Source organism: Nerophis ophidion, linkage group LG05 (assembly GCF_033978795.1).
Source record: "Nerophis ophidion isolate RoL-2023_Sa linkage group LG05, RoL_Noph_v1.0, whole genome shotgun sequence".
In the NCBI taxonomy this organism is placed as follows: Eukaryota; Metazoa; Chordata; class Actinopteri; order Syngnathiformes; family Syngnathidae; genus Nerophis; species Nerophis ophidion.
In genome coordinates this window covers 48,411,510-48,438,521 of record NC_084615.1, presented here as the reverse complement: position 1 = coordinate 48,438,521, position 27,012 = coordinate 48,411,510, and the positions used below count along the sequence as shown (strand labels likewise).

Sequence of the window (27,012 nt, the reverse complement as noted above, 5' to 3'; positions counted from 1 at the left end):
TTACACATAGGAAGAATACACACACCAAACACACACACGCGCATGTGAATATTTGTATGTAGCATCATGCACTTAACATGCCCTCTTTTTAAACACAAACACAGCAGCAAGCAGGACATGTAAACACATATGCACATACACACACACACACACACACACGCACGCATACACAGTGTAAATTGATGGTGTGAAGCGTATAAACACAATGTGAAATCATAAAACTATTATTTTTCAAAATAATTTCATGAGCATAGAGGGCACTATTAAGCATAATGTACATTTAAATAATGTGACCATAAATAAATGGGTTATGGGCACCAAACGTAATCGATGATCTCTCTTACTTGTTTGCTCCACTTTCAAGGGTGTTTCAACATTCGCTTTTCAAGTTCATGAAAAAAATGTCTCATTCCCCAGGCTTTGCAACACCTCTTAAATTGCAGCTTGGAACTCTTACCAACTATACGTCAGGCAATTACATACTTGGACGCAGTGGGTCTGATCATTTAGTCTTTCTTTAGTGAAAATACTAGCTTAGCACAATGTTAAAATGTAATGTTAGCATGTAGTTTACAAGGCTAAGTCAGTGTTGCTAATATTTGTGTGCATCTGTTTTAATCCTTAATGTTATGTTGTTGTACGCAATATAATGACATCTATTACGTTGGATAAGAAATTATTGTGTTTATGTCAAAAGTGGATCAGGTACCCAATAGAGCTTCTTAGAGACGCAAAAACACATCTCATAAGCATTAAAGCTGCACACATACAAAATGTTGTGTCCCCAGTAGGATTTACTAAAACACTTCCAATATTTGACTTACATAAAATGCTTGTAATTTAATTACTTTTTATTGTTTATTTTTATGTGCAGCACTCAGGAAAAGTTTCGTTGTTATGAGTGGAATATGAATAATAATGATTGGATTGGATAAAATACGTAAAAATACTATAAATATTACAATAGGATATTAAGAGTAGTCTTTTGTCCTTTTTAGGTGCCTTCATAGTGATTTTGTTTGTGAATTTTCCACAGTGGAGGTAGGTGCGCATGGGAATTCTACATAATTACGCAGAAGCCGGAGGGACATGGACACAGTGAGAAGCATGAAGGGAAAAAGGTAGTGTGTTGGGCAGTAGGGAAGGGTGGATGACCCAGAAAAACTCCGCAGGTGGCCCAGACTTTACCTCAGAGCAACAAATAACCTGCGACCGCGCCTCCACCACTGAGTCTTCCCCGTTCACTTTGGGCAGCTCTTCTTCCTCAGTGGTAACACACATCACCTCTTCATGCGGCGTCATTCCATTAGTAGCTTTGTCAGGCGTCTTCATTGGTTCTTCTGAGCCAACTTCCTTCTTTTCCTCCTCCGCACATTCCTTGCCTTCATCTTCTACAGCTGCTGCAGCCTGATTGACCTCAACAGGAGAGGAAGAAACGGCGAGTTCCTTCCGCTCCTGCTCTTCTTCCTCCTCCTCTTTCTCCTCAGGTATTTGAGCGTGGCGAATAGACAGGGACACATTCGGATGATACTCCGCTTCCTCATCGCTCTCGCTCTCCGACGAAATGCTTTCATGCTTCTTCCCAAGCCCCGCGCCTCCTTGGACTTGCCCTTCCCAAGTCTGAAGCTCCTCTGCCGGTTTGGCCGCTTTGGAAATCTCTTGGACGACAACTGTTTCCTCAATTTCAACTTCCGTCGTCTAAACACACACACGTGCACAATCGCATGCACACAAAATGAGGTGCGCAGTCACACACACGTGCGCACACACACACACAGCATGGGAGACAAAAACAAAAGTAAAATGTGATCAATGAACATTAAAATATGGAAAAAAAAAGCTAGGGAATATGAAGAAATGTTCCACTGTGGAAGTAAAAGACAACATGAAAGAGGGATGGAGGACACCGTGAAGCTGAATGGGCGGAGAGAGCAAGTGACGTTAGAGCACCTTGGCAGGTTCTTTGGCGTCGCAGTTATCAGCCGCGCCGGCGGCCTCCTCCTCAAGGACCTGTGTCACACACAAGCAGCCGTCGCACATGTCAATTCACCAACACATCATCACCAACAACATTTCATCCACGCTTATGCCGCAGCATCAGGACGGTGCAGAAGAGAGACGTCGCAAACAAAGATACAGTAACATGTAAAAAAAAAAAAAAAAATGACGAGGAATCTATCTTTGTTCATCGACCACAAAGCATCCCTTCGTCTACACAGTATGTGACCGGAGCTAGAGAATGGAAAGGTAAGGAGGAGTCCCCAGGCAAGACGTACCACTGTCTGCTGTTGGACACGCGTCGCCGTGGCCGGAGACGAGGTGAGATGCTTCTCCCACAGGTTGAGCTGAGGAGGGGCGGGGGGCGGCGCCTCCATAAAGGAGCGCTTTAGCTCGCTAACGCTAGCCTGGTGTTTCAGTACCTCATCTTGGGTCTTATCGTGGTCCTGATGAAAGGTGAGTGGAGGAAGGAGGAGGAGGAGGTTAGGTTTAAATGTATGAGGGAGGTAAGGGAGGACAGGTGGGAGGGGGAGGGGTCAAAGAGAGGGACGGGTGAGAACGTTTGGTCATCGGAACTGTCATGTCAGGGGTGTCCAAACTTTTTCCACCGAGGGCTGAATTAAAAATCGGAGGATTTGTTGCCATTTTGAAATGTTTTATTTTGTTAGCAGGTTAAAAGCAATCAATGTTGATCTGATAAGATGTTACATACATTTACATAACATTAAAATTAATTACAGAAAAAGCAGCCTGCATGTCAGCCTTGTGTTGTACAGTAGGTGGCAAAATGTAATAACATTATTATTATTATGATTAATAGGACTGTCCGATACAACTTTTTAATTTCTGAGTTGATACCGATATTGGAGCCTCGAGTATTGGCCAATACCGATATCGATCCGAAACAATTTATGAAGTGAAGTGCTTTATATTTATATAGCGCTTTTCTGTAGTGACTCAAAGCGCTTTACATAGTGAAACCCATTATCTAAGTTACATTTAAACCAGGGCGAGAGGCACTGCGAGCAGGTGGGTAAGGTATCTTGCCCAAGGACACAATGGCAGTGAAACTTGAAACCCTTAGGTGGCTGGTCCGGCCGCTCAACCAACCAAGTCACACAACCCCAATATCAGCAGGAATCATACATACTTTTATTTTGTAGCGTCAAATGTTACAAAACGTTTGATCGAGTGAAATTTGTCAAACAGAGGACAATGATAGGTAAGAAAAACAGTAACCTACTTTATTATTACGTTTCTAGAATGTACTTATGCTGTCTTTAAATTAATGTGAAGTGGTAATTGTTTTTTGTTTTTTTTGACGACACATAATGGCTACCATAACAAATTAAGTTTAGCTCATAATGCTTTAAGTTGAATGATGCAGACACATTTGTTACTGGATACTTTCCAATATGTTTCTTCCTTGGAGACTGTGTATGTGTAAGTAATATGTAACGATAATTATTTGATACTTGTTTATATTGACGAATGTGATATTTTAGACTAAAATTTTGTTCAGTTAGGGACACGTATACTGTATGTCTATCTTGTGTGCTAGCTGCTGGCTCGTAGTAGCCTGTAGCCTACTAGGTTTACATTTTGTAAAATACTTGTCTAAAATACAAGAAAAGACCAACCCTGTGGGCTTATTGGAAGACAATTAGATGTTAACTGGCTGTTCAGCTTTCCACAAGTAAACACGCTGCAGGATTGCTTGCATCGGATATTATATCACATATTTTACTTTCTAGCACACATAATCACGTATTTGTTTTTTCTGAATCAATATCGGATCAGGACGCCCTTAATTATATGTTTTAACATTGAACCATTTTTCATTACATTATGCTTTTATGCGCTTTAGTATATATTTTTAACAGGCATTTTATCATTGCTTAATTGTTTGGTTTTTAATATTCTGTGGGCCAATAGAAAAAAGATCAAGCTGCCCCCGGGCTACACTTTGGACACCCCTTTTAGGCTGTTAATTACAATGTCAAGAAGGACTCCATGATTCACTGCAGCCATACACTGAGTCTTGATGCAATGTGCGTAGGTCTGTGTGTGTGTGGCTACAGTGAAACAAGGCAACTCCATTTCCTCCTTACTTGGTCTTACCAGCATAACTATTCAACAACATGGAGGTGTTGAGTCATATGATCACATGAACTTACTTCTGATTCAGTGAGACAAAGACTGTGTTGACACTTGACCTACATGTCCAGGATCATGTCTCCACACTCTTATCACCCCAATGTTGCATAGGTTGGTTTTAGTATGTTACCAAAACACACGGGTCAAACAATCATCTTAAAACAGGAAGAAGGAACCTTCCGTGTGGACGTTGTGGAGGCGGGGTTAGTCAGGGTTAGGCAAGGCAAAACCTTTCAAAGGCATAATCAACACTGAGGCCTAAAACGGCATTCCACATGCACAGTTCATGCACGTGTCTGGCCACAAAGCAGCCATTCATCTTCTGTTCAATTGTGCAATAGTAGAAGAACCTTGATGGTACATTTGAATTATCTTCATGTGTACAGTATCTAACTAAAGTCACCACGAGTCACTTTTTAGAAACTATTGTATTATGAGATCCTCTCAAGGGACAAGAAAGCAAACTTGGATATACTTTAGAATACAGTACACAGTGTACAGCTTGTATATATGTTCTATCCAGTCAACATGTCCAAATAGTGTGAGCATCTTACATGATTATTTTTATCTAACACTGGCTAAACACTAAAGAAAATTGATTAGAACATGTTACTGGAATCATCTCCTACTTCTCTGTAAGGACATCACTGATGTAACAACTAGATGTTACACACTTTTTTACCTTCCTTCCTTCTTCCTAATTACATGTGTTCAAGTGTAAAAAAGACACCACATCGCCTTCATCCTCCTCATTAAGACACGTGTCATGTTGGTGTCTGTGCTTCTTATGTTACTCTCCTTGTTGTTTACCCACAATGAACCACAGCTCCATGGTGCCCGTAGCACTTGTGGAGGCCCATAGGATCAATAAAATATATATTTATTCATCTATTCAAATATGATGTATATCTACCTATCTACCTCTATATCTAGCTTTATATCAAACTATTCATCACGTTAAGGTAAGTATTGTAATTGGAGTAATTGTTCCTTGCCAATAGTTGTGTTGTCGGCTATTTAATAATAATAATAATAGTAATGGATTAGATTTCTATCCTGCTTTTCTATTATTAGATACTCAAAGCGCTCACAGAGAAGTGGGAACCCATCATTCATTCACACCTGGTGGTGGTAAGCTACATCTGTAGCCACAGCTGCCCTGGGGTAGACTGACGTTAATAATAATTAACTTAAAATTTCATGGCTGCAACACGTGCCAAAGTAGTTGGGAAAGGGCATGTTCTCCACTGTGTTACATCACCTTTTCTTTTAACCACACTCAAAATATGTTTAGGAACTGAGGAAACTAATTGTTGAAGCTTTGAAAGTGGAATTCTTTCTCATTCTTGTTTTATGTAGAGCTTCAGTTGTTCAACAGTCCTGAGTCTCCGCTGTCGTATTTTACGCTTCATAATGCGCCACACATTTTTGATGGGAGACAGGTCTGGACAGCAGGCGGGCCAGGAAAGTACCCGCACTCTTTTTTTACAAAGCCACGCTGTTGTAATACGTGGCTTGGCATTGTCTTGCTGAAATAAGCAGGGGCGTCCATGATAACTTTGCTTGGATGACAACATATGTTGCTAAAAAACCTGTATGGACCACTCAGCATTAATGGTGCCTTCACAGATTCGTAAGTTACCCATGCCTTGGGCACTAATACACCCCCATACCATCACAGATGCTGGCTTTTGAACTTTGCGCCTATAACAATCCGGATGGTTATTTTCCTCTTTGATCCGGAGGACACCACATCCACAGTTTCCAAATATAATTTGAAATGTGGACTCGTCAGACCACAGAACACTTGTCCACTTTGCAGCAGTCCATCTTAGATGAGCTTGGGCCCAAATGGGTAAAAGGGTTTTGCTTTGCATAGCAGAGTTTTAACTTGCACTTACAGATGTAGTGACCAACTGTAGTTACTGACATTGGTTTTATGAAGTGTTCATGAGCCTATGTAGGGATATCCTTTACACACTGATGTCGGTTTTTTATGCAGTACCGCCTGAGGGATCAAAGGTCCGTAATATCATCGCTTACATGCAGTGATTTCTCCAGATTATCTGAACATTTTGATGATTTTATGGACCGTAGATGGTAAAATCCCTAAATTCCTTGCAATAGCTCGTTGAGAAATGTTGTTCTAAAACTGTTCGACAATTTGCTTACAAATTGGTGACCCTCGCCCCATCCATGTTTGTGAATTAATTAACATTTCATGGAACCTGCTTTTATACCCAATCATGGCTCCCCCCTGTTCCCAATTAGCCTGCACACCTGTGGGATGTTCCATATAAGTGTTTGATGAGCATTCCTCAACTTTATCAGTATTTAATGCCACCTTTCCCAACTTCTTTGTCACGTGTTGCTAGCATCAAATTCAAAAGTTAATGATTATTTGCAGAAAGAAAAATGTTTATCAGTTTGAACATCAAATATGTTACCTTTGTAGCATATTCAACTCAATATGGCTTGAAAATGATTTGCAAATCATTGTATTCCGTTTATATTTACATCTAACACAATTTCCCAACTCATATGGAAACGGAGTTTGTAGATAGTAAATGTATACTGCCATACAAGCTGGACACTGACTACTCTAGAGTATGTATATGTTTACTGGTGTTGTCCCCAAAGAGGGTATACAAGATCATAAAAATACTTTGAATGTGGGTGTATTGACAATTGTGGGTATATAATTTAGCTTGTCAGAAGGGCTGCTGTGTGAATTTTGTACCATTGTATGCCACAACTACAACAACAACAACAACAACATCAGCAGCTGCAGCAGCAAAAACCAAAACGGATGCGGATAAAGATGGTGGGCATGCAAACAAGAGCCTGAGAGTGCTGCAAGGAAAGAAGTGACAAGGTCCGATGGCGTCGGTGGCACACAGAAATATGCGATAGATTGATCTGATTCAGATTGAGCAATCAAACACGACGCCAGTACAAACCTCTAACATCAATTTACTGTGCCTCACATAAATATTATCCCCCCGCACTCTCCCTGGACTCTAGAGGACGGACATACAGCAAAAGTAGAAATGGGGGAGGGAAAAATAAGTTAATGTGCTTAAAAATGTTAATTAAATTAACTATTAATAATAATAATGATATAAAAATATAAGTACTACAATAAAATAAAATTAATGACAAAACAAACATGATTGAGAAAGAAAATAAAAATACATTAAAATCACCACAAAGGACAGCAATTTACAAACAGACCACACAGCTTACACCCACATAAAGCACACTAGTATGCAAACGCAGAGCAGCGCTTCAAACAGAAGATTCAAGGTCAAAGTGCACTTTTAGGAGTGATTTTTACCATCAGGTCCATTCTGCAATTCAAATGTGAAGCAATTATTCAAATGCATACTTTAAATATGAGGACTAAGGTTGTCCCAATACAACTGTTTTACTTCCAATACCATACCGATGCTGGAGCCTCGAGTATTAGCCAATACTAATTTTGACCCGAAACAATATCAGCAAATATCTTACATACTTTTATTTTGTAGTCTGAAATGTTACAAAAAAGATTGATCAAGTAAAGCTAGGTACTTTAAGTTGAAGTTTTAGTAGTAATTGTTTTTTGCGACACCTATTTGCCACAATAAATAATTAAGTTAAACTCATGAAGTAAATTGTAGGAGGCAGACATGTTAGGTAGTAGATACTTTCTGTTTGCGCTTGCTTTCCAGACTTTGTATGTGTAATTAATATGCTATTATAATTATTTGATATTTTGTTTGTATTGAAAATTGTGCTGTTTTAGTCTGCAATATTGTTTAAATAAGGACACATATTACCTATGACTGTCTAGCTTGTGCTATTGTGTGCTCAGCTGTTGTGTAGCTGCTACCTCCTAGTAGCCTATAGTTTACCATGTTTACCTTTTGTAAATGACTTGACTAAAATACAAGAAAAACCCCACCTTAGATTTTAGTTATCCAGCTTTACATAAGTAGAACTACTTGTACCATAGCTTATATTGGAGAATTTAGAAGTGAGCCGATATAATCTAATACTTTTTTTTTTCTGATATCGGTACAAATCGGGACAACCCTAATGAGGACAAATGAGTCAATTTTAATGGTGTAATTAAAATCCCTGTAGATTGCAGATTTGATCTGATGGAAATGTGATTCTGTGTCATTAGGCTAGCGCCATACAGCCAAATCCACTGGACCACCAACATGAACTTCATGTTGCATGTTTTCAAAACTCAGCAAGCAAAGCATGCTGGGTAAAGGTAAAGACAACCCACTACAGACCTGGGCGGGCGTGGCTTCCACACTGCCAGGGCTCAAGTCCGCCTCCTTAACCTTTGGTAGCGTTCGCCGTAGCAATGGTGATAAATAAGATAATGAAGCGGCACCAAAAAAGTGAATGATGAGTGAAATGGATAAGGGGGAAAACCGTTGTCTCAAGTTAATATCAGTGTTGGCCCTAGGGAGCAAATAATGTCCTGACTGTATAAACGTACGCTGTGTTATGTTTGAAGGCTTTAATGGGCTTGTCTGCAAATTCATGATGCAATTAAAAGATTCAAATAAGGCATCGATTTATCTGAGGTCCACTCCAGAAAAACAGCATGTAAATGTGCAAAATAAAAAGTATGTGGGACGGCAACAATGTAGTTCGCCAGGGATGATAAATACACAAACATGAATCAGTTTGTGTGTAAGCGTGTGTAAGCAGGGTATGGTCACATTGTTAAAATAATCGCCTAAGTAATTTTTTTGTCAAAATTCGCCTAAATCCTCATGACGCTGGCCACCTATGGTAAAGTCGCATACGTCCTCAATTAATCAAATTATGTGACTTTTTTTTTTTTTTACCCCGTTAAGATAATGGTCTATGTCAAGTATGTTAAGTTTTGGTGAAGTTTTTTATGTTTCCTGAAAAACTTGAAAAAATTAGTTAGGCGATGATCTTAACAGGGTGACGGTATGCTTTTAAGTGCCAAAAACGTGATCGCTTAGCTATGATTTGTTGCCAAGTGCAGCTTCTACTCGAATATATCTATAGCTGCACTGTAAAAGTCAAAATGTCATCACTAAAAATGGTGACGGCTATGTGTCTTTTTACAACTTTTAGACCATGCAGGCAGCAATTATCTGGGGCACGGCATCCATTAGAGTAGAGGCTACTATGAGAGAAAATACTGTAATGCATGTGCTCTCTCACTACATTTATAATTGTATTTACTGTAAATCTTTTCTGTACATAATCTGTCTATTCAATTATAATACATATAATCTCATTAATATAACATTTATGTTCCTATGTTCTGTAAATATCTAAATATCTGCGTGGGCTGGAAAAGGAAAAGGGACCAACGAGGATCAAGAGATGGCAGCATTAGGGGAGGTGGGTGACATACAGAGGGGTCAAAACAATAAAACTGGTGGGTGTGTGGATGCTTCACGCCGCAGGGTCGCACATCTCTTGCGTCCTCGTGTGACGCCTGACGCGCGGGGAGGTTTGTGTGTTCGTGAGGAGGAAGGTGTCCCGCTTGAACCCATCCTTTTCTGTCACAGCCCTTCGTCGGCCGGAGACCATCTTCTCCAGATAGCAGAGAGTCAGGCCAAGGGGCGTGGCCAAAATTAAGGCCAGGAGCAGAGAGCGGCTCGCTGTCAACATGACGGCCAGCAAGAAGACAACTAGGAGGCAGGGTAGGAGGAAAGGGGAGGGCTTGGAGAGGCGGCGGTGCACAGATTCGCCTAGGGAGCCGTACCAGAGAGTCGACGGCACAGCGGGGCGGTCACAAAGGGCCGAAAAAGGGGGAGGATGGCGAGTGATGAGAGGCAAACATGGTTGTCTGCCCAACCTGGCTTGCAGACTGCAGGAGAACATCTCACGTAACCGAATCCACTTTGACCCCAGGTTGCTTACAAGTTGGCGCAGTCTTGCCACAGCGGCGCTGGCAGCCATACTTTTAGCTTTGGTGATTATAAAAACCTTTACTTTGCTGGCTGACTGCGACACAGTGAGGGGAAACAAACGCAACCTCTGTGTCAGATCTAGAAATCGCTTCTTGGTGAGCTTAGTGCGTCCCAACACCGAGCAAAACCCGAGCACTACAAAGACGTACTTGACCACACCTCTCAGCCAGATCAGTGATCTGGACGCTCTGATTTCATTACAATCCTCTGTAACCAAAAGCTCTGAGGCATGTGTCAAGGGGCGATGAGTGACCGGCGACAAGGAAGGAGGGCTTTGTTTGTTTGCAAGGTGCTCGATGCCCACTAATGGCGGCTCTAAGCAGTCGCTTAAGGCAGCCGCATCGTCTGCGAGATCGCCGTCCTCGGAGATGTCGGACAAGCCGTGGTCGAGCTCGGAAATGGAGTCGAGTGACGGGGGGATGGAGGAGAGCGAGGATGAAGAGGAGAAGGAGAAAGGAAACATGAACATTGACTGGTCGAGCGAGCAAACCAAATGAAAGAGCCAAGATGGAAAAGGTAAAACAAGTTTAAAGAAGATTTAAAATAAATTTAAAAAACGGTACATTTGTGTCAAAAATTAGCATGCGAGTGTGACATGGCGATAATAAAATGTGTGTGAAGGGAAAAAAGAGAGAAGGGAAAGAGACACAACATTAGTTAGTGAAACAACAACAACAACACAAATAAGGTTAAATGTGAGCACAGCAGGGTAGAGCTCAGTGCAGCTAGCAATCAGGTTTCCACACATTGGCAGCAAAAGTATGCACCGGATTAACCTTTTCTGGAAGGTAAGGATTACACTGCAGAGTTTTACCTAGATTGCCAAAATGCCTGTGGCGGTGAAGGTGTGTTCACCATGATGTCATCACATAATTTGCATAATCCGCTAAAATCATATGGTTTTCTTTAAAAAGGCTAAAAAACTTATATACATACATTTAAAAACAAACCTATTCTTATTAATTAACATATATTTGTGTATCGTTTATCCATATTTTCAATTGTTGCTGCAAATTGTACGATGTACTTTGTTGAGAATTGTGTCTAGGGACATTTAATGACTTTGTCAATAAAAACGACTTACAACAAATCTAGCATCTTTCTTTGGTGTCGTTATGGATAGTACTTGTGTTTAGAGACGCTACTTCTGTCGCTCGATGTCCCTGCCGAAAAGCAAGCTGCAGCAAGCATTATGTCACACTTGCTTTGCGCTGCTGCTCCAGTTGAACTTTCTCTCCTTAAAAGCCGCTACCGTCCTCTTAATATTTGATATTTTGTAAATAACTGTGCGTGGGTAAATCTGGGATATATATTAAAACTACGTCCACATCGCAGACATGCTGACAATGCTCCAGACCATCGTGTGCGTTTTGTTTACATGCGGTTTCGGCAGCGCTGTTTTTGGTGAATAAAGTCTTTTATCGAGTTTATTGGTCAATAGTGCACACATAATAGGCTATACATATGTCCATTAATACTGTAACGAGCTGTTGGTGGTAATGTATTACATATGTGTGGTTTTGATTTGATGGTAATTTTAGAAACACAACATCCGTGCCTGACAGCAGATTGGGGGAGAATAAGGTAATGTTGTTGTGTGTCTGGGAAGCAAGGAGATTTAAGTGTTTGCACAGGAAGTGAAGTGAAGTGAATTATATTTATATAGCGATTTTCTCTAGTGACTCAAAGCGCTTTACATAGTGAAACCCAATATCTAAGTTACATTTAAACCAGTGTGGGTGGCACTGGGAGCAGGTGAGTAAAGTGTCTTGCCCAAGGACACAACGGCAGTGACTAGGATGGCGGATGCGGGAAGGCAAAACCTGTTGGAATTGTGTATAACATTTGTTAGCATGATATTTGCAATAAAAATTAAAAACAGTGTCTGACTCCGTGTGACTTCTTCTGGAGGCTACAATACATTATATTACTCTAATTTGTTTTCACGTTAAAAAAACTTTATTTTCAAGGTGTAGCGGCTATGCTATTGCCGTTGCGGTGCGCCACATTCAGTTATATTAAGTAGAAACCCTGCACTCTATGATGGTTTTGTGTTAAAGGTTTTGACTTCTGCTGAAGTGATTTTTAAGCGCTGCTTTATGAGCACCTAACGTAGAGAATTTGTATCATCTCACTTGCTTATTTGCTCTACTTTTGAAAGAACACGCACTCACATACTGACTTTCAGGTTACGGGATTCCATGAACAAAAATTCTCCTTCCCCAGGCTTTGCTGCACATTTTAAAACAAAACCTATAGCTTTGCCATTTATTACTCCTTCAACTGTACATACAAGTGAATTGTAAGACGGATCATGTTTTCTTCAGAAAACATGCTAATCTACAGTAGCATGATGTGGCTGGACACATGTAATCTTAGCCCTTTATCTCACATAGCCATGCTAGTGTTGCTAATGTTGCATTGTTGTATGTGATATATGGCATATATTACAGTGGACATGTGCAGACGAGTTACAGTGTATTTGTCGGAAGTGGATCAAGTTTTTCAGTACCGCTTTTTGGTAGTGACAGGTTGATATTAAAGCAACGATGCAATATGAAACTCAAGGATGATGCTGTGTCCCTCGATACTTCGTTGTTTGTGTCACTTAAAGAAAAAAATATGTGACCGATACAACTGTAGTCTCATTTGACTGTGACGCACTAAACTTATCATCAACTTATTTCGGCTCACAAGTGACTGCTCATACTGAAAGAAGCCGGAGGTGTGGCGTGCCGCGTTTGGATCATTTTGATCTTGCAGAACCAAATAAGATAAATGTTATTTTCCTCTTTACTACTTGACTCAGTGACCAGAGTCCTACATTTCATATTCCCACAGCACAGTTATTTGTTTAAAAATAACAAAAAGTTTAAATGCTAATTATTCAAAGTGGCAACTTTTTTTATCCCAGCAGATGGCAAAATTATGAAACACACACATCAGTGCATTGTCAATACAGCAAGTGAGTGCGGCACACACTGAGGCATCATTTATTATTTTTTGGAGGCACCCTACGGGTCTGATCCACTACAGGTTTGTGTGTAATAAAACATGTGCAAACTGATCTACTAGAGGTTTGTGTGTCTTAAGTGCACAAAATAAGGAACATAATCTATTTAGCGTGTCTGTCTTCATGAATATGCAGAATGTAGAATGGTTGTCAGAACGGCCATGATACTGGGACGACAAAATTAAAATATAATTATTCATGCTGAGAGTACCCGCCCTTTTTGGAGTACCTAGAGTGAATACTGTAGAGAGTTCTCTTTGGTGATTCCCCTGTTCTAATGTGGTACCTGGAGAGGTGTGATAGGGAGAAATGGCTGCCTGGATCTAAACAAGAGTGATGTTTTGTTATTAGACTTATGTGATCGTCACAGATTGTCCATAATAAACACCATGTTCAAAAGGGTGTCTTTTGGGGACGGCGTGGTGCAATTGGAAGAGGGGCCGTTCCAGCAACCTGAGGGTTCCTGGTTCGATCCCCACCTTCTACCAACCGTCGTGTCCTTGAGCGAGACACTTCACCCTTGCTCCTGATGGGTCGTGGTTAGGGCCTTGCATGGCAGATCCCAACATCAGTGTGTGAATGTGTGTGGGAATGGGTGAAGGTGGAAATAGTGTCTAAGCGCTTTGAGTACCTTGAAGGTAGAAAAGCGCTATACAAGTACCGGTATAACCCATTTACCATTTTGTTCACTTGGCACCAGGACACCATAGGTCAAAGTTTAATGATTGACTTTATGGTTGGGTCATCAGATTTGCAGTTTCATGTTTTGGAGACTTGGGTGAAGAACGGGTGGAGCTTTCAAACGATCACCATTGAAGGATGCCAAACAGATATCGGAGAGAGTTTCAATTCCCATCTCCAGAAGAACTTTGACATGTTAAGAGTCAGGTGCTGAAAACTTAGTCAGAGTGAACCATGTTCCTTGCCTCTGTTGTCGAGGCAGCCAAGATGGCCGCAAGATTGTCGGTGCTTGTCATGGTGTGCACCAGCATGTTCTGGGATTACCACCAATTCTTAACGTGTCATTTTGGCTAATGGACACAGGACACAGCGGACAGGTAACGACAGGCCAAAGAGTGTGCGGCTTTGGCGGTCGTAAAGGCAAAAACTTGGAAATTAGAGGAGTTGGGCGAAGCCATGGAGAAAAGATTTGTAGCTGTTCGGAAGAGACTGTCAACACTGTGTATAGTGGGGACAATGTGCTGCTGACCTCTGGGAAATGTGGATGTTGTAGACTGGGGGAAGGAATACTTCGAAGACCTCCTTAATCCCACCTACATGTCTTTAAATGAGGAAGCAGTGCCTTTGGACTCTGTGGTGGGCTCTCCTATTTCAGGGGCTGAGGTTGCTGAGGTAATGAAAAAGCTCCTTGGTGGCAAGGGCCCGGGTGGATGAGATCCACCCAGAGTTCTTTATGGCTATGGATGCGGTGGGATAGTCGTGGTTAAATAGACACTGCAGCATTGCGTGGACATCCGGGGTGGTGCCTCCGGATTGGCGAACTGAGATGATGATTCTTCTATTAAAAGATAGGAACCAGAGGGCGTATTCCAACTATCGTGCAATCCCATTCCTCAGCCTTTCCGATAAGGTTTATTTAGGTGTTAGTTGAACCGTGGATTCAGGAGAAGCAGTGTGGTTTTTCGTCCTGGTCTTGGAACTGTGGACTAACGCTGTAATCTTGGTAAGATCCTTGACGGTGCATGGGAGTTTGCCAAACCAGCCTATATGTGTTTTGCGGACTTGGAGAAGGCATTCGACCGTGTCCCTCGGAAAGTCTTGTGGGGAGTGCTCAGAGAGTATGAAGTATCGGACTGCCTGATTTTAGCGGTACGATTTCTGTATGATCAGTGTCAGAGCTTGGTCCGCATTGCCGACAGTAAGTTGGACCCGTTTTCAGTGAGGGATGGACTCCGCCAGGACTACTGTGTTTGTCTGTTTATAACCTTCATGGACTGAATTTCTAGGCACAGTCAGGGTATTGATGGGTTCTTGTTTGGTGGTGGCACGATTATGTCTCTGCTTTTTGCAGATGATGTGTCCTTGATAGCTTCATCTGGCCAGGATCTTCAGCTCTCACTTGTTTGTTTCACCAGCAGAGTGTGAAGCGACTAGGATGAAAACCAGCACTTCTAAGTCCAAGTCCATGGTTCTCGTCTGGCAAAGGGTAAAGTGCCATCTCCGGGTTGGGGACAGCATCTTGCTCCAAATTGAATAGTACAAGTAGCTCTGGTTTCTTTTTCATGAGTGAGTGAAGAGTGGATCGTGAGATCAACAAGCAGATCGGTGCAGCGTCTGCAGTAATGTGGACCCTGCATCCGTCCGTCATGGTGACAAAGGAGCTTAGCCGGAAAGCACACCACTAAATATACCGGTCGATCTACATTTCCTATTCTCACCCATGGTTATGAGCTTTGGGTTATGACCAAAAGGACAAGATGACGGGTACAAGCTGCCAAAATAAGTTTCCCCCATCAGGGGGCGGGGCTCTCCCTTACAGATGGTGTGAAGCTCTCTCATCCGGGAGGAGTTTAGAGCAAAGCCGCTGCTCCTCCACATCAAGAGAAGCCAGATAAGGTGGCTCTGGCATTACACCCCCCGGATGTCTCCCTGGGGCAGTATTTAGAATACGTCCAACCGATAGGAGACTACAGGTAAGACCCAGGAAACAGCGGAGAGACTATGTCTACCAGTTGATCTGAGAACACCTGACGATCCCCCGGGAAGAGCTGGACAAAGTAGCCGGAGAGAGGGAAGTCTGGGCTTCTCTGAATAGGCTTGCGACTCGACTTCGGATAAGCAAGAGAAAACGGATAGTTGGATGAATGGATCATTAATTAGCACATGCAGTGTAATCTATCAAGACTAAAACAGCTCTGCCGCAGCTGTTTTGTGTCGATATTTAGTACACCTTGAAAGAATGTGCAAACGGGGGAGTTGCGCAGAAATGGCTGTGAGAAAGGAGGTGATCGCTTTACAGTTCAGTCCTATGTAATCTTTCTGAATAAAATTAATTTAATTTATGTGTTTTGGTGTCTGCTGGTGTTTTTTAATGACGTTCGTTTTTTTTATATATTAACAACACTTGTGTAATAAGCACTGCATTTCCAACGCACACTCGCACTAAAAAAGTGAGGTTCAATTGAAGATGCACTGCAGGACTGCCTCTTAAATGCTCAGAAAACAACAAAATGCCACAGGTAGGAAGGAGCACGACAACATGATTGTGCAGTTAATGAGTGTCTCCAAGGTGAAAGCCGTGAGTAAACGCAAAAACCTCATTTATATAGGGCGGTCTGGGCCAATGTTTGCATTTGTTATCAGTTGTAAACACAGTCTTAGTAGATCACTCGCAACACACCATCTAATAGTACATGCAATTTTATAGTTTAGAATGTGGTGTAGGGCTTCATAAAATTACTTTTTACTGTCTGAATTGAAGCATCAAGGCAAACACCCTTCCAATACAATATTACATAGTGCACCTCAGAAAAATAATTAAAAGGAATCTAAAATAGAATAAAGTGTATCATCATACATGGATGGAAACCTGACTACTGTCACAACCTATAACAGAAGTGTGGAAAGAATGCTGGGCTGTGTGTGTGTGTGTTGAAGGGGAAAAAGTGTTAAAAATGAGAAAGGAGAGGGAACGGGGGCTTAGACAAGAGGCATGCATAAACAATATGTATAATGTATATGCAGTCAACCTGTGCCTGTGCTAAGAAATGTGGCGCCAACTCGCCAGGCTGAACTGGTAAAGGCTGCAGCAGCAGAAATTGACATTGAAAACATGACAACACACTTTTAGAGGCAAGTGTGTAGTTCTGGTCTCATGTTGCAATCCACCTACAAATGGGGAGAAACCGGCCGACTCGTACAGATCTCTTCAACACACACAAAAATGTTACAAATAGACTTTCTAACAAGATGACTCCAACACTATTTTTCAGTGAATTTCGTGACGAAGAGTGCGCTGCATATCATGGAAGGTAAACACACCTTGGAGTCAGAGTGGAGCTCCAGGTGAGGCTCGTGTCCGTTCTCAGCCTCCCTGCTGGTATCTGTTATGCTGATCATTGGAGCTGAGAAAGAAGCAAAACACACAATAAACACAGACATTAAAAACATAAAGAATACTGTAGTGGATAATGGAAGCCAGCAGGGGGGAGTGTCACACAGGGATAGTCAGAGCTAGAAACAGCATTTATCAGGTGTGTGCTGTTTCACAATACACGATTAAATAAGATTAAACACAAATATGTCTGTCTATTTGCTATAAAATATTTAAGTTGCGTGTGTTGTATTAACAACACACACAATTATTTTCTTTCTTTACACTCTTTTCTCTCCTCTGTGGCACAGGAAACAACTACAACTATTTCCGGAACAAAGCTACAGCTATTTCCTGTATCTGGTCAGACAGTGAAACATAGTGCATTTTTCTGTGTGTTTTACCTCCGTCTAAACTACGGCTGATGCGTTTCGATGAGGTGCGTTCAAAAGCGGGCGCCGGGCGGTCTATGAGGGTGCTGGCCATGCGCGTTTGGTTCTGCGTGCGTCCGCTGTAACGGAACTTAGAGCCCAGAGTCAGGAAGCGGGCCTTGGGAGGTTGTTCTGGAGCGTTAAGTCTAAGAAATGAAATGGACAGACGTGATAGTGGTACATCACAATTATGTTTCTCAGAGTAGTTCTGAATGTTTTTTTTTTACCTGAAGAAACTGTGATTCTCCACGCAGACCTTCCACAGCCTTTTGGCTGAGCGATGATTCTGGAGTTTGAATCCCACTGTGCTCTCAAACTGCTCCGTCTTTACAGGAATAAGAAAAAAAAACTAGTTAGCTTCAATAACAATGCACAATGAATGCATGGGACAAGTAGTGCACAGCGGAATGGAACCTCCACACTGTGGATCAGTTTTTTCTGTTTTAATAATAACGGCGGTTAACTTATTTTTACATTTATATGATAGTTAAGACATCACAGTGTTACTTAAAACACTCTGTACAAGATTGGGAGACTCTACTTCGTTCAGTGGGGTCCCCCAAGGATCAGTTATTTGGCCCATCCTGTTTGCCCCTTACATCCTCCCACTTGGTGAAATATTTAAAAAGCGTGGAATCTATTATAATTTTTATGCAGACGACTGCCTAATATTTTCTAATCTCTAATAACAACCGTACCCCCCTTCAACATCTACTCGAGTGCTTAAAAGACATCAAAGCCTGATTGGGTGGGGCCTCTGCATTGGCAGACAGGGCTGGTGGTTCCTCTATTTAAAGAGGGGAACCAGACATTGTGTTTTCCAACTATTGCGGGATCACACTCCTTAGCCTTTCCGGTAAAGTCTATTCAGGTAGACTGGAGAGGACGCTACGCCGGATGGCTGAAGCTCGGAATCAGGAGGAGCAGCGTGGTTTGTGTCCTGGTCGTGGAACTGTAGATAAGTTCTCTGCTCTCGGCAGGATCCTTATGGGTGCATGTGAGTTTGCCCAACCAGTCCGCATGTGTTTTGTGGATTTGGAAAAGGCATTTGACCGTGTGCCTCAGAAAGTCCCGTGGGGAGTGCTTAGAGCAGGGGTGCCACATTCGGCCCATTGGTGCCTTTAATCCGGCCCACCAAACATTAAAAAAGAATTGAGCAAAGATCTGTTTTGACAATTGCCACAATAAAACTGATACTAGACTTGGGCGCACTGGCAACAAAGGGTGATCAACAACACTGCTCGTCTAAAAGAGAATGTAAGTGTTAACCCTTCAATACCATTTTTATGGTTCTTTGATTTTCTGATATGATATTGTTGAAAAAAGCTGAATTATGATTAAATTGTCCATGTTTGAGATGCCTACTCTTAGTTCCAACAGATATGATATGCTTTGAAATGCATCATGTGCTCACCTGGCCCGTCTGTGAAATTTCAAAAGCCAATGTGGCCCCTGAGCCAAAAGGTTTGCCAACCCCTGACTTAAGAGAGTATAGGGTATCGGACTGCCAGATTGTGGCAGTCCAATCCGATCTCTGTATGACCTCAGATTTTTTTAAGTTTTAAACAAGGGAAACACTGAAGTTGTGCTGCTCGGTAACAGTGACCCTCTGCTAGACTAGGATTTTTTTTAGTAGCTCTGTACATCCAACAACTTCCAGCCTTTTAGTTTTAAGTTAGACAAACAAATCAAAGGCGTTGTTAAAAATTATGTTTTTATCATCTTCTCCAAAGATCAAATCTTTTTGTCTTTTCAACAATTTGAACAGGTCACGCAAACTTTTATCTCATCACTTCTTGACAACTATAAATCACTTTTGGTCCAGAACTCTGTGGCAATTCCTTGCATCGGTTCCTTGATTGTTTTAGAATTGGCTTAAAAATGCTACTGTTTTTTTAAAGATTTGAATGGACTGGCCTCAAAGTACATCACGAACCTTATTCAAATGTATGCTCCAGTTTGTGCTTTGAGGTCCAAGGGCCAGTTCAAACTTGTGGCGCATGAGACGAGACTTAAGACGAGGGGAGACAGGGCATTCTCTGGTGTGGGCCCTAAACTATGGAATGTTCTGCCCGCTCATGTCAGAATGGCCTTTACTGTTTAATGTGTAAAGTCTCGTCTTAAAACCCACTTTTGTTTCTTTCAATTATGAGGTCCTCTATGTCTTTTATTGTTTTATCCCATTTTATTGATTGACTTTTTACTTATCTTTAGTGTTATTATTATCATTATTATATTATTATAGTTTTCTTTTTAATTGATTTGATTATTTCTTATATTGTTATTTTTATTTTACATTACTTTTTGTAGTTTTTTATGTGCCGCACTCTCGAAACAAGTTGATTGTTAATAGTGCTGTATAAATAAAGTGGATTGGAATTTGGATTCCTCGAAAAATATTGCTTTGGTTTGACCATGGAACAGAGCATTCTCATTGCCATTATTTCCTCTGGGGATTTAGATCCAATTGGAGCTCAAGCAGTGTTTCGCGTTGTCCATTAGAGGTTACAGCACACAGAGTACACACCTCTCCAGGTCTGATCTTGATGTAAAAGTTGTTCCTTTTGTAGGAGATCTTGAGTATTTTGGGCCAGGCAAAGCGATTTATCCGCAACCTGTCCTTGTAGACCAGGAGTCCATTAGCACACACTCCCAGCATGATGTCCACCCCCTCACAGTCCTGCAATGACAAAATTGATGCATTAAAATGATTGAGCGTAAAGTACCAACTATTGATTCCTGCAGAAACATGTACTATCCAACATAACGCGGTTAGCAGACAGGCTAACGGCTAGCAAGGCTTTTAAGTCCAAGGCCATCTGGTAATGGTCAGTGGGGTATTGAGGACCAGGCCTAAGTTAACACATGAGAAGAACTAATGAAGGGGGGTGGCAATAAGTGGGATAAAAGACACACACATCACAAACAAACATACACACATGGCCTTTCTGTGCTGTTAGCAGCTCATTGATCTCTGCTTTCCAGTACTTTGTTTAGTTGAGAAAGGTTATAAATGCACCCATCGCTTCCATTTATCAAGAAACTGTCCTCATCACGTGAGTGACTGTACTCCATTTTCTATTTAAAGGACTCCCATGCCGTGGACATTACGCGTGGGAACGCGCCTGCTGATGGGCTGCCATCCCAGCGGGGAGATGAGTACTATTCCCATGGCCTCTGGTCAATGTTTGCACAGCTGACACACACATTAGTTAAGAGGCTGTGCTAATGTCAAAGCAGAGTAGCAGGGGTGGATGCAACCGTACCTTAGCGTGGTGCAGGTCCACCCCGTACATGGACAGCTTCTTGGCATTTTCTAGGAATTGGCAGTCGGCCTGTGCTGGTGTCATTCCCCTGCAAGTACATTTCGTTTTACATGTCTTCATTTGTATTTCAAGTGTTTTTATAGCAGGGCCTCACTTGTGGGATTTGTGGAGCTCCAGAATCTTCTCCTCCATCTCTTTGCTCTGATTGGCGGCAAAAGTCAGCTGGCTGATGTAGTCCAGAGGACGAGGTTGGTCGGATTCGTAGTCACCAATTTCTGCCTGCAGACCCAGAAAAGGGAGGGGTCACACAATATGCATGTACGCTCATTTTAAGTGCACGTGCACTGTACCTGCAGCGTGTAGGAGCCCAGCAGAGCATGAGTGACAAACGAGCAGGGTAGTCGACCTGATGCCACATCTTCACGTAGCTGCAGACACAACAGGTACCTTGACAAGGAGACGTTTGCCAGTTATTTAGTGCAAATGTTATTATTTGTGCCTTTAATGGCAGTATCGTTTCTGCAAGAACATCAAAGCTGAAACTGCAAATGCTTTCTTCTAGACAACCACAACATACCTCTAATTGTGTATGATGGTGCAAACCGTAAAAGCTCCAATTAACACCTTTACTTACTGACCCAGCGTGTTGCCTATTTCACTGGGGTGTTGTGGTCTATAAAAAACAATCACTGTCAGGGTCTGTAATTTGTCAATTATTGGTATCGTTTTTAAGGATTTGAAGCATCATAAGTGGCCCACATCCAGCTATATAAAGCTCAGCATGCACTTTAAAATGTTTGGTCGCATTAATCCGCTGTTGCTAGCATGATACACTTGTCATACTGTTGTTTACAATCAACTTTTTGTCAATGTGATATTTTTGCAGTAGTCTGTTGCGTAGCACTATAACATCATTGTTGGTGTCGCTGCACTGTTGTACAAATGAGCTACATGTCTCTTTCCACTTTCTCATGCAATCTAAATCATTATTGAAGTTAAAATTCAAAACAAACATATTCCAAATGACATACAGTAAACCCACGTTAATTGGTTGTGGGCCTGATTAATTCCACAAAGTAGGTATTATTAATTAGAAATTTTGTATTTTCAGCTACTGCATAGAACCTCCATAAAACAATCTTCTAAATACAGTGTTTAACCTTATGAGACCCCTCTACACATGAAATAACACCCAGATATTCAACTACACTAATGTCAATATACTAAAGCTGCCTGACGCTGAACCAATAAGTGGCCATGATACTGAACAGAGGGCTCAGATTGGTTTGATCTCATCTTAGGGCCATATTATAGTATTGATATTTTTAGAATTTTGTATATTTAGCCATTTTTATGACTAAAAAATGCCTAATTTAGGCCAAAAATATGTAGAATATGCTGACCTGCTCCTCTGATGCTCCTGTGATGCTACAATTAGCATGTGTGGTACAGTATACAGTAGGAATGATAATTTTCCAACAACTCACTATTCAATTTGACTACTTTATTGAGAATCGATTCATGATTCAACATAATTCTCGATTATATGCTATTTGGTATAAATTGAACTAAAACCTTTTCCATACAAGATAGAGGTTACAAAAGCTCCCTTTGTCTGCCGATGTATGACATCCTGTATATGCGCAGCAAATATAATAAAAATAAATGATAAATGGGTTGTACTTGTATAGCGCTTTTCTATCTTCAAGGTACTCAAAGCGCTTTGACACTACTTCCACATTTACACATTCGCACACTGATGGAGGGAGCTGCCATGCAAGGCGCTAACCAGCACCCATCAGGAGCAAGGGTGAAGTGTCTTGCTCAGGACACAACGGACGTGACGAGGTTGGTACTAGGTGGGGATTGAACCAGGAATATGTGCTTAAAAACCCAAAACAGTGTATTTGTAAAAATGATTCTTGAATCTTTTTAACCGATTCAGAATTGGAATTATTAAGGATCACGATTTGATGTGCGTCAATTTTTTTCCAGCAACTCCAGTACACACAGCATAAAAAGTGTTCAAAAAGGCAAGGTTTACTGTATGTTTATATTGCATCAAAGTGCAACCACACATATTTGCAGTTAGAAATGAAATCTCCCAACAAAAATCAATTTGAGTTTTTTTTAGTCTTTTTCCATCGTTGTAACCAATGACAACATCCACATTTCCTCCTCCTCTCAGGAGGCCTGAAGCCCACCATCATCTGGCGGAGGATTAAACATTTATAGTGCTTCTTTGTTAGTTGAGTGGGGGGTCTGGATAACCTTTGAACTAATCTTCCATATGGCAAGCCCAAAGTCAGTTATGTAACATCTAAATTTGTTGGAATTCATTATCTTAAAGTGACTGACGGGATTCAGACAACCCCAAGGGGAAGTCATTTGCATGCGTTTGCCTGTGGTGCTGGTTCTGGATCCTGGTTACACAAGAGGAAAGTCTTTGAAAAAAAAGCAGAGGAAAGGACACTTGCTGACAAGGAGGCTTAAAAGGGTTGGCCATCCTCTAACATGGGATCTCGTCACTGGGCAAACACAATGAAAGACTTATGGGCTTTTCAGCTTTAAAAAGGGGGTGTAGAAAAGTTACCTGGAGAGATTATTTATCCAAAATTATGAAGAGAACTTACACTTACTTACTCTTTAGGCCCGGTCAACTAAGATCCAAATAACAAGCACTAAATAGGATGTACAAAGTAAAAAAAAAAATGGCGAGTACTGTTAGTGAGCTTGTTGCTGGTCATCTACTAAGACTGCTTGTGCAGTTAATAACAAGTGCAAAAGTGGTGCAGACTGCCCTATTTAAATGAGTTTTTACATGATCTACACAACGGGGACACTCCACATTCATGACATCATATGCTCCAAATGTCCACCCTGGGCTGTTTTGATATCCATCCATCCATCCATCCATCCATCCATTTCCTACCGCTTGTCCCGTTCGGGGTCGCGGGGGGTCCTGGAGCTTATCTCAGCTGCATTTGGGCGGAAGGCGGGGTACACCCTGGACAAGTCGCCACCTCATCACAGGGCCAACACAGATAGACAGACAACATTCACACTCACATTCACACACCAGGGCCAATTTAGTGTTGCCAATCAACCTATCCCCAGGTGCATGTCTTTGGAAGTGGGAGGAAACCTGGGTAACCGGAGGGAACCCACGCAGTTACGGGGAGAACATGCAAACTCCACACAGAAAGATCCTGAGCGCAGGATCGAACCCAGGACCTTCGTATTTTGAGGCAGACGCACTAACCCCTCCCCCACCGTGCTGCCCCTGTTTTGATATGTTGTGAAATATGCAGCAGACAAATACAACGTGAACCACCTATTTTGGGCAATATAGACAACAGAACCTGTTCTTAGCATGCCAAAGGTGTGTTCTGGGAGGCGCTACTGTTGTGATGGTGCGTCTGGAACACAAATAAAGTGTGCTCTCTTGAACGTATATCTTTGCAGCACGATCGCCTCCTTTCTCACACCATTTGTGCTTTACTATGCCAGTTTGCATGTACTTTCTAGACGTGCTAAATATAGACGCAACACAGCAGTTTTAGTGTTGATAAATCCCAATGTGAGGGCGAAATGATTATATTTTCATCTCCTCCTAGTATGGTGTGTATTTATAATCAGCATAAATTCTGCATATACATGAGGACAAACACGCTAAATGGTTTGCACTGTTTTGCTCATTTAAGAGACACAATCTTCTGTGCATGAGCTTTAGTGTTTAGATGTATTGGCCAAGTATGATTGACACACAAGGATTTTGACTTGGTAGACTGTACTCTCTCTGTTCCATGTGAAATTATGTCACTTTATTAAGAATGTTCCGAATAAAACACACCATCTTTATTTGCAAGAAACTGGTCAATGGTAACATATCGTTGCATTTGCATTAACATGTAACATATCGTTGCATTTGCATTAACAAGTTTTAAGTCCTACCGCTTATTCCAAAGGGAATAAGCGGTAGGAAATGGATGGGTGGATGGAAAGTCTTTAATTATCATTCATCAATACCTAATTGAACATTAGCCACAAAATCTATTGGCTAATGCTCTGATAATGGCACAGAGATGTAAATTCAATTCAATAGTTGATCTTACGTTATGTGGGTGTGATGTAGTGTGTTTACCTGGTGATATCTTCAGACAACAGTGAGGGATCGGGGGGGTAAAACTTGACGTTGAATGCAAACTGCCAGTTGTTACCTACAGTGCAGGAAGTGACAGAAGTTAAACCACATGACCAAGATAGAGGAGAAAAAAAATAGGGAATCATTCACGGGAAATCTCTGAGATTTTGTGTGTGATCGGTGTCGCTTCCATCCATCTGGCCTCATTCCATCCATCCTGCCTCCTCCCATTGCAGTGTGTCTGTCTGTCTATGTGTGTGTGCGTGTGCGTGTGCGTGTGCGTGTGTGTGTGTGTGTGTGTGTGTGTGTGTGTGTGTGTGTGTGTGTGTGTGTGTGTGTGTGTGTGTGTGGGTGTGTGTGTGTGTGTGTGTGGGTGTGTGCTTTTCGGCGGGTTGGAGCGAGGGCAAAGAGCAGCTTTTGGATGCTGCTAAGCCCAATGTGTCTCGCACGCAAGCATCAACACACACAAATAAATACTTGGCGAGTCCGGTATTGCGTAACGTTATTTTTTATTTTGGCTTCATCGAAAAGCAAAGTATAATAATCTTCAATGTGGTCAAGAACAAACTGACCTGAAGGTGCTGCTCTACAAATGTTCCCATAGGAAACAATGGAAGCAGAAAAAAAGTCTGTTGTAGGGACAAACCTTCCTTGAAATGTTAACCCCGTACTAGAGTAGGAATAAGTCAGCAATATTATTTTATAAATATCTCCGCCATGCCGGCGTGGTTTGATTTGACATTTTCAGGACTTATGGGGATCCCGAATTCAAAAAAATAGGTACTACCAGGTAAAAAAAAAAAGTTTGATTCGCACAATAGCACCTATTTAATACTTCCCTTGTTGTGGGTTTTGCAAAACAGTCACAGAAAAACTAAACTTTTTTAAATAGGACTGGGTATGTTCACATTTGACCAAATCTATACCGGAACTAAGCTGTCCCAATTTTTGGTACATTTATTTGTGTTCATGGGGTTAGAAAAGGTGTTGCTGTGGTCAGTAAGTAGTCTTTGTCATTAGATGAATGTGTAGTATTTTACCCGCTAGAGTGTCCGCCCTGAGATCGGTAGGTCGTGAGTTATACCAAAGACTATAAAAATGGGACCCATTGCCTCCCTGCTGGCACTCAGCATCAAGGGTTGGAATTGGGGATTAAATCACCAAAATAATTCCCGAGCTGCTGCTCACTGCTCCCCTCACCTCCCAGGGGGTGGAACAAGGGGATGTGTCAAATGCAGGGGGTAATTTCACCGCACCTAGTGTGTATGTGACTGTCGGTGGTACTTTAACTTTAACTTTAACTTTATTACACACTAACTGTTGGATTGTAACGTGTATCTCAGTTGTAGTTTTCATTACCAAATTTGGAGGGGCTGAAATCACCATGTAATATCACTAATGTTAAACGATTATACGTCTATGGCAGTGATTCTCAATCCGTGGTATGCAGGCTCCATCTAGTGGTACGGCAAAAAAAAAAAAAATCACTTAATTATGTGCAATTAATTGTATTTAAGTCATTATTTAGGTACACGGTTTTATTTTCCTATACTCAAACACACAGTGTTACTGTTCAAACTCTGTATAATGTTACAAAGGTCAAAAATATTAAATATACTTTAAAAAATGTGCCTTGTTTTTAATGAATACATAAGCAAACTACGCTACTGTATTTTAATGTTGGTCATTATGGTGGTACTTGGGGAGCCAAATGTTTGTATATTTGTGTTTTTTGTTGAAAAAAGCTTGAGAACCGCTGGTATGTGGCATATACATATCATAAAGCTAGCGTATTTCGAAAAGTGGAGCCTTTATATTTGGGAGTTTTCTTTCAGGCATTGAAAATAACTTTGAAGCAATATGCCACCAACAAACGCCTGTTAGCCCGCCAAGTGCTTGAGCCATGCAACCGGAAATGACGTCATGTGCAACCACGCTATCAAAATTTTGTATCGTTTTATTTCACATGACTCAATGCAATACAACTAC

General features: G+C 41.5%; 1 protein-coding gene across 14 annotated transcripts in view; it reads right to left on the bottom strand.

The window, feature by feature from the left end:
* Window positions 1-27,012, bottom strand: part of epb41l2 (erythrocyte membrane protein band 4.1 like 2) — a 99,332-nt gene that overhangs the window by 12,020 nt on the left and 60,300 nt on the right. For 5 of the 14 annotated variants that reach the window (XM_061901218.1, XM_061901215.1, XM_061901221.1 and 2 more), the window contains exons 7-19: window positions 25,024-25,099; window positions 21,230-21,326; window positions 21,034-21,158; window positions 20,880-20,967; window positions 20,141-20,293; window positions 17,841-17,938; window positions 17,587-17,759; window positions 17,131-17,213; window positions 8,442-8,492; window positions 7,116-7,175; window positions 2,277-2,444; window positions 1,951-2,010; window positions 1,189-1,698 (exon numbers count right to left, since the gene is read on the bottom strand). In XM_061901218.1, the coding sequence (XP_061757202.1) occupies window positions 1,189-1,698; window positions 1,951-2,010; window positions 2,277-2,444; window positions 7,116-7,175; window positions 8,442-8,492; window positions 17,131-17,213; window positions 17,587-17,759; window positions 17,841-17,938; window positions 20,141-20,293; window positions 20,880-20,967; window positions 21,034-21,158; window positions 21,230-21,326; window positions 25,024-25,099 (1,742 nt within the window). The other 9 variants (XM_061901227.1, XM_061901220.1, XM_061901219.1 and 6 more) reach the window with 9 other exon arrangements.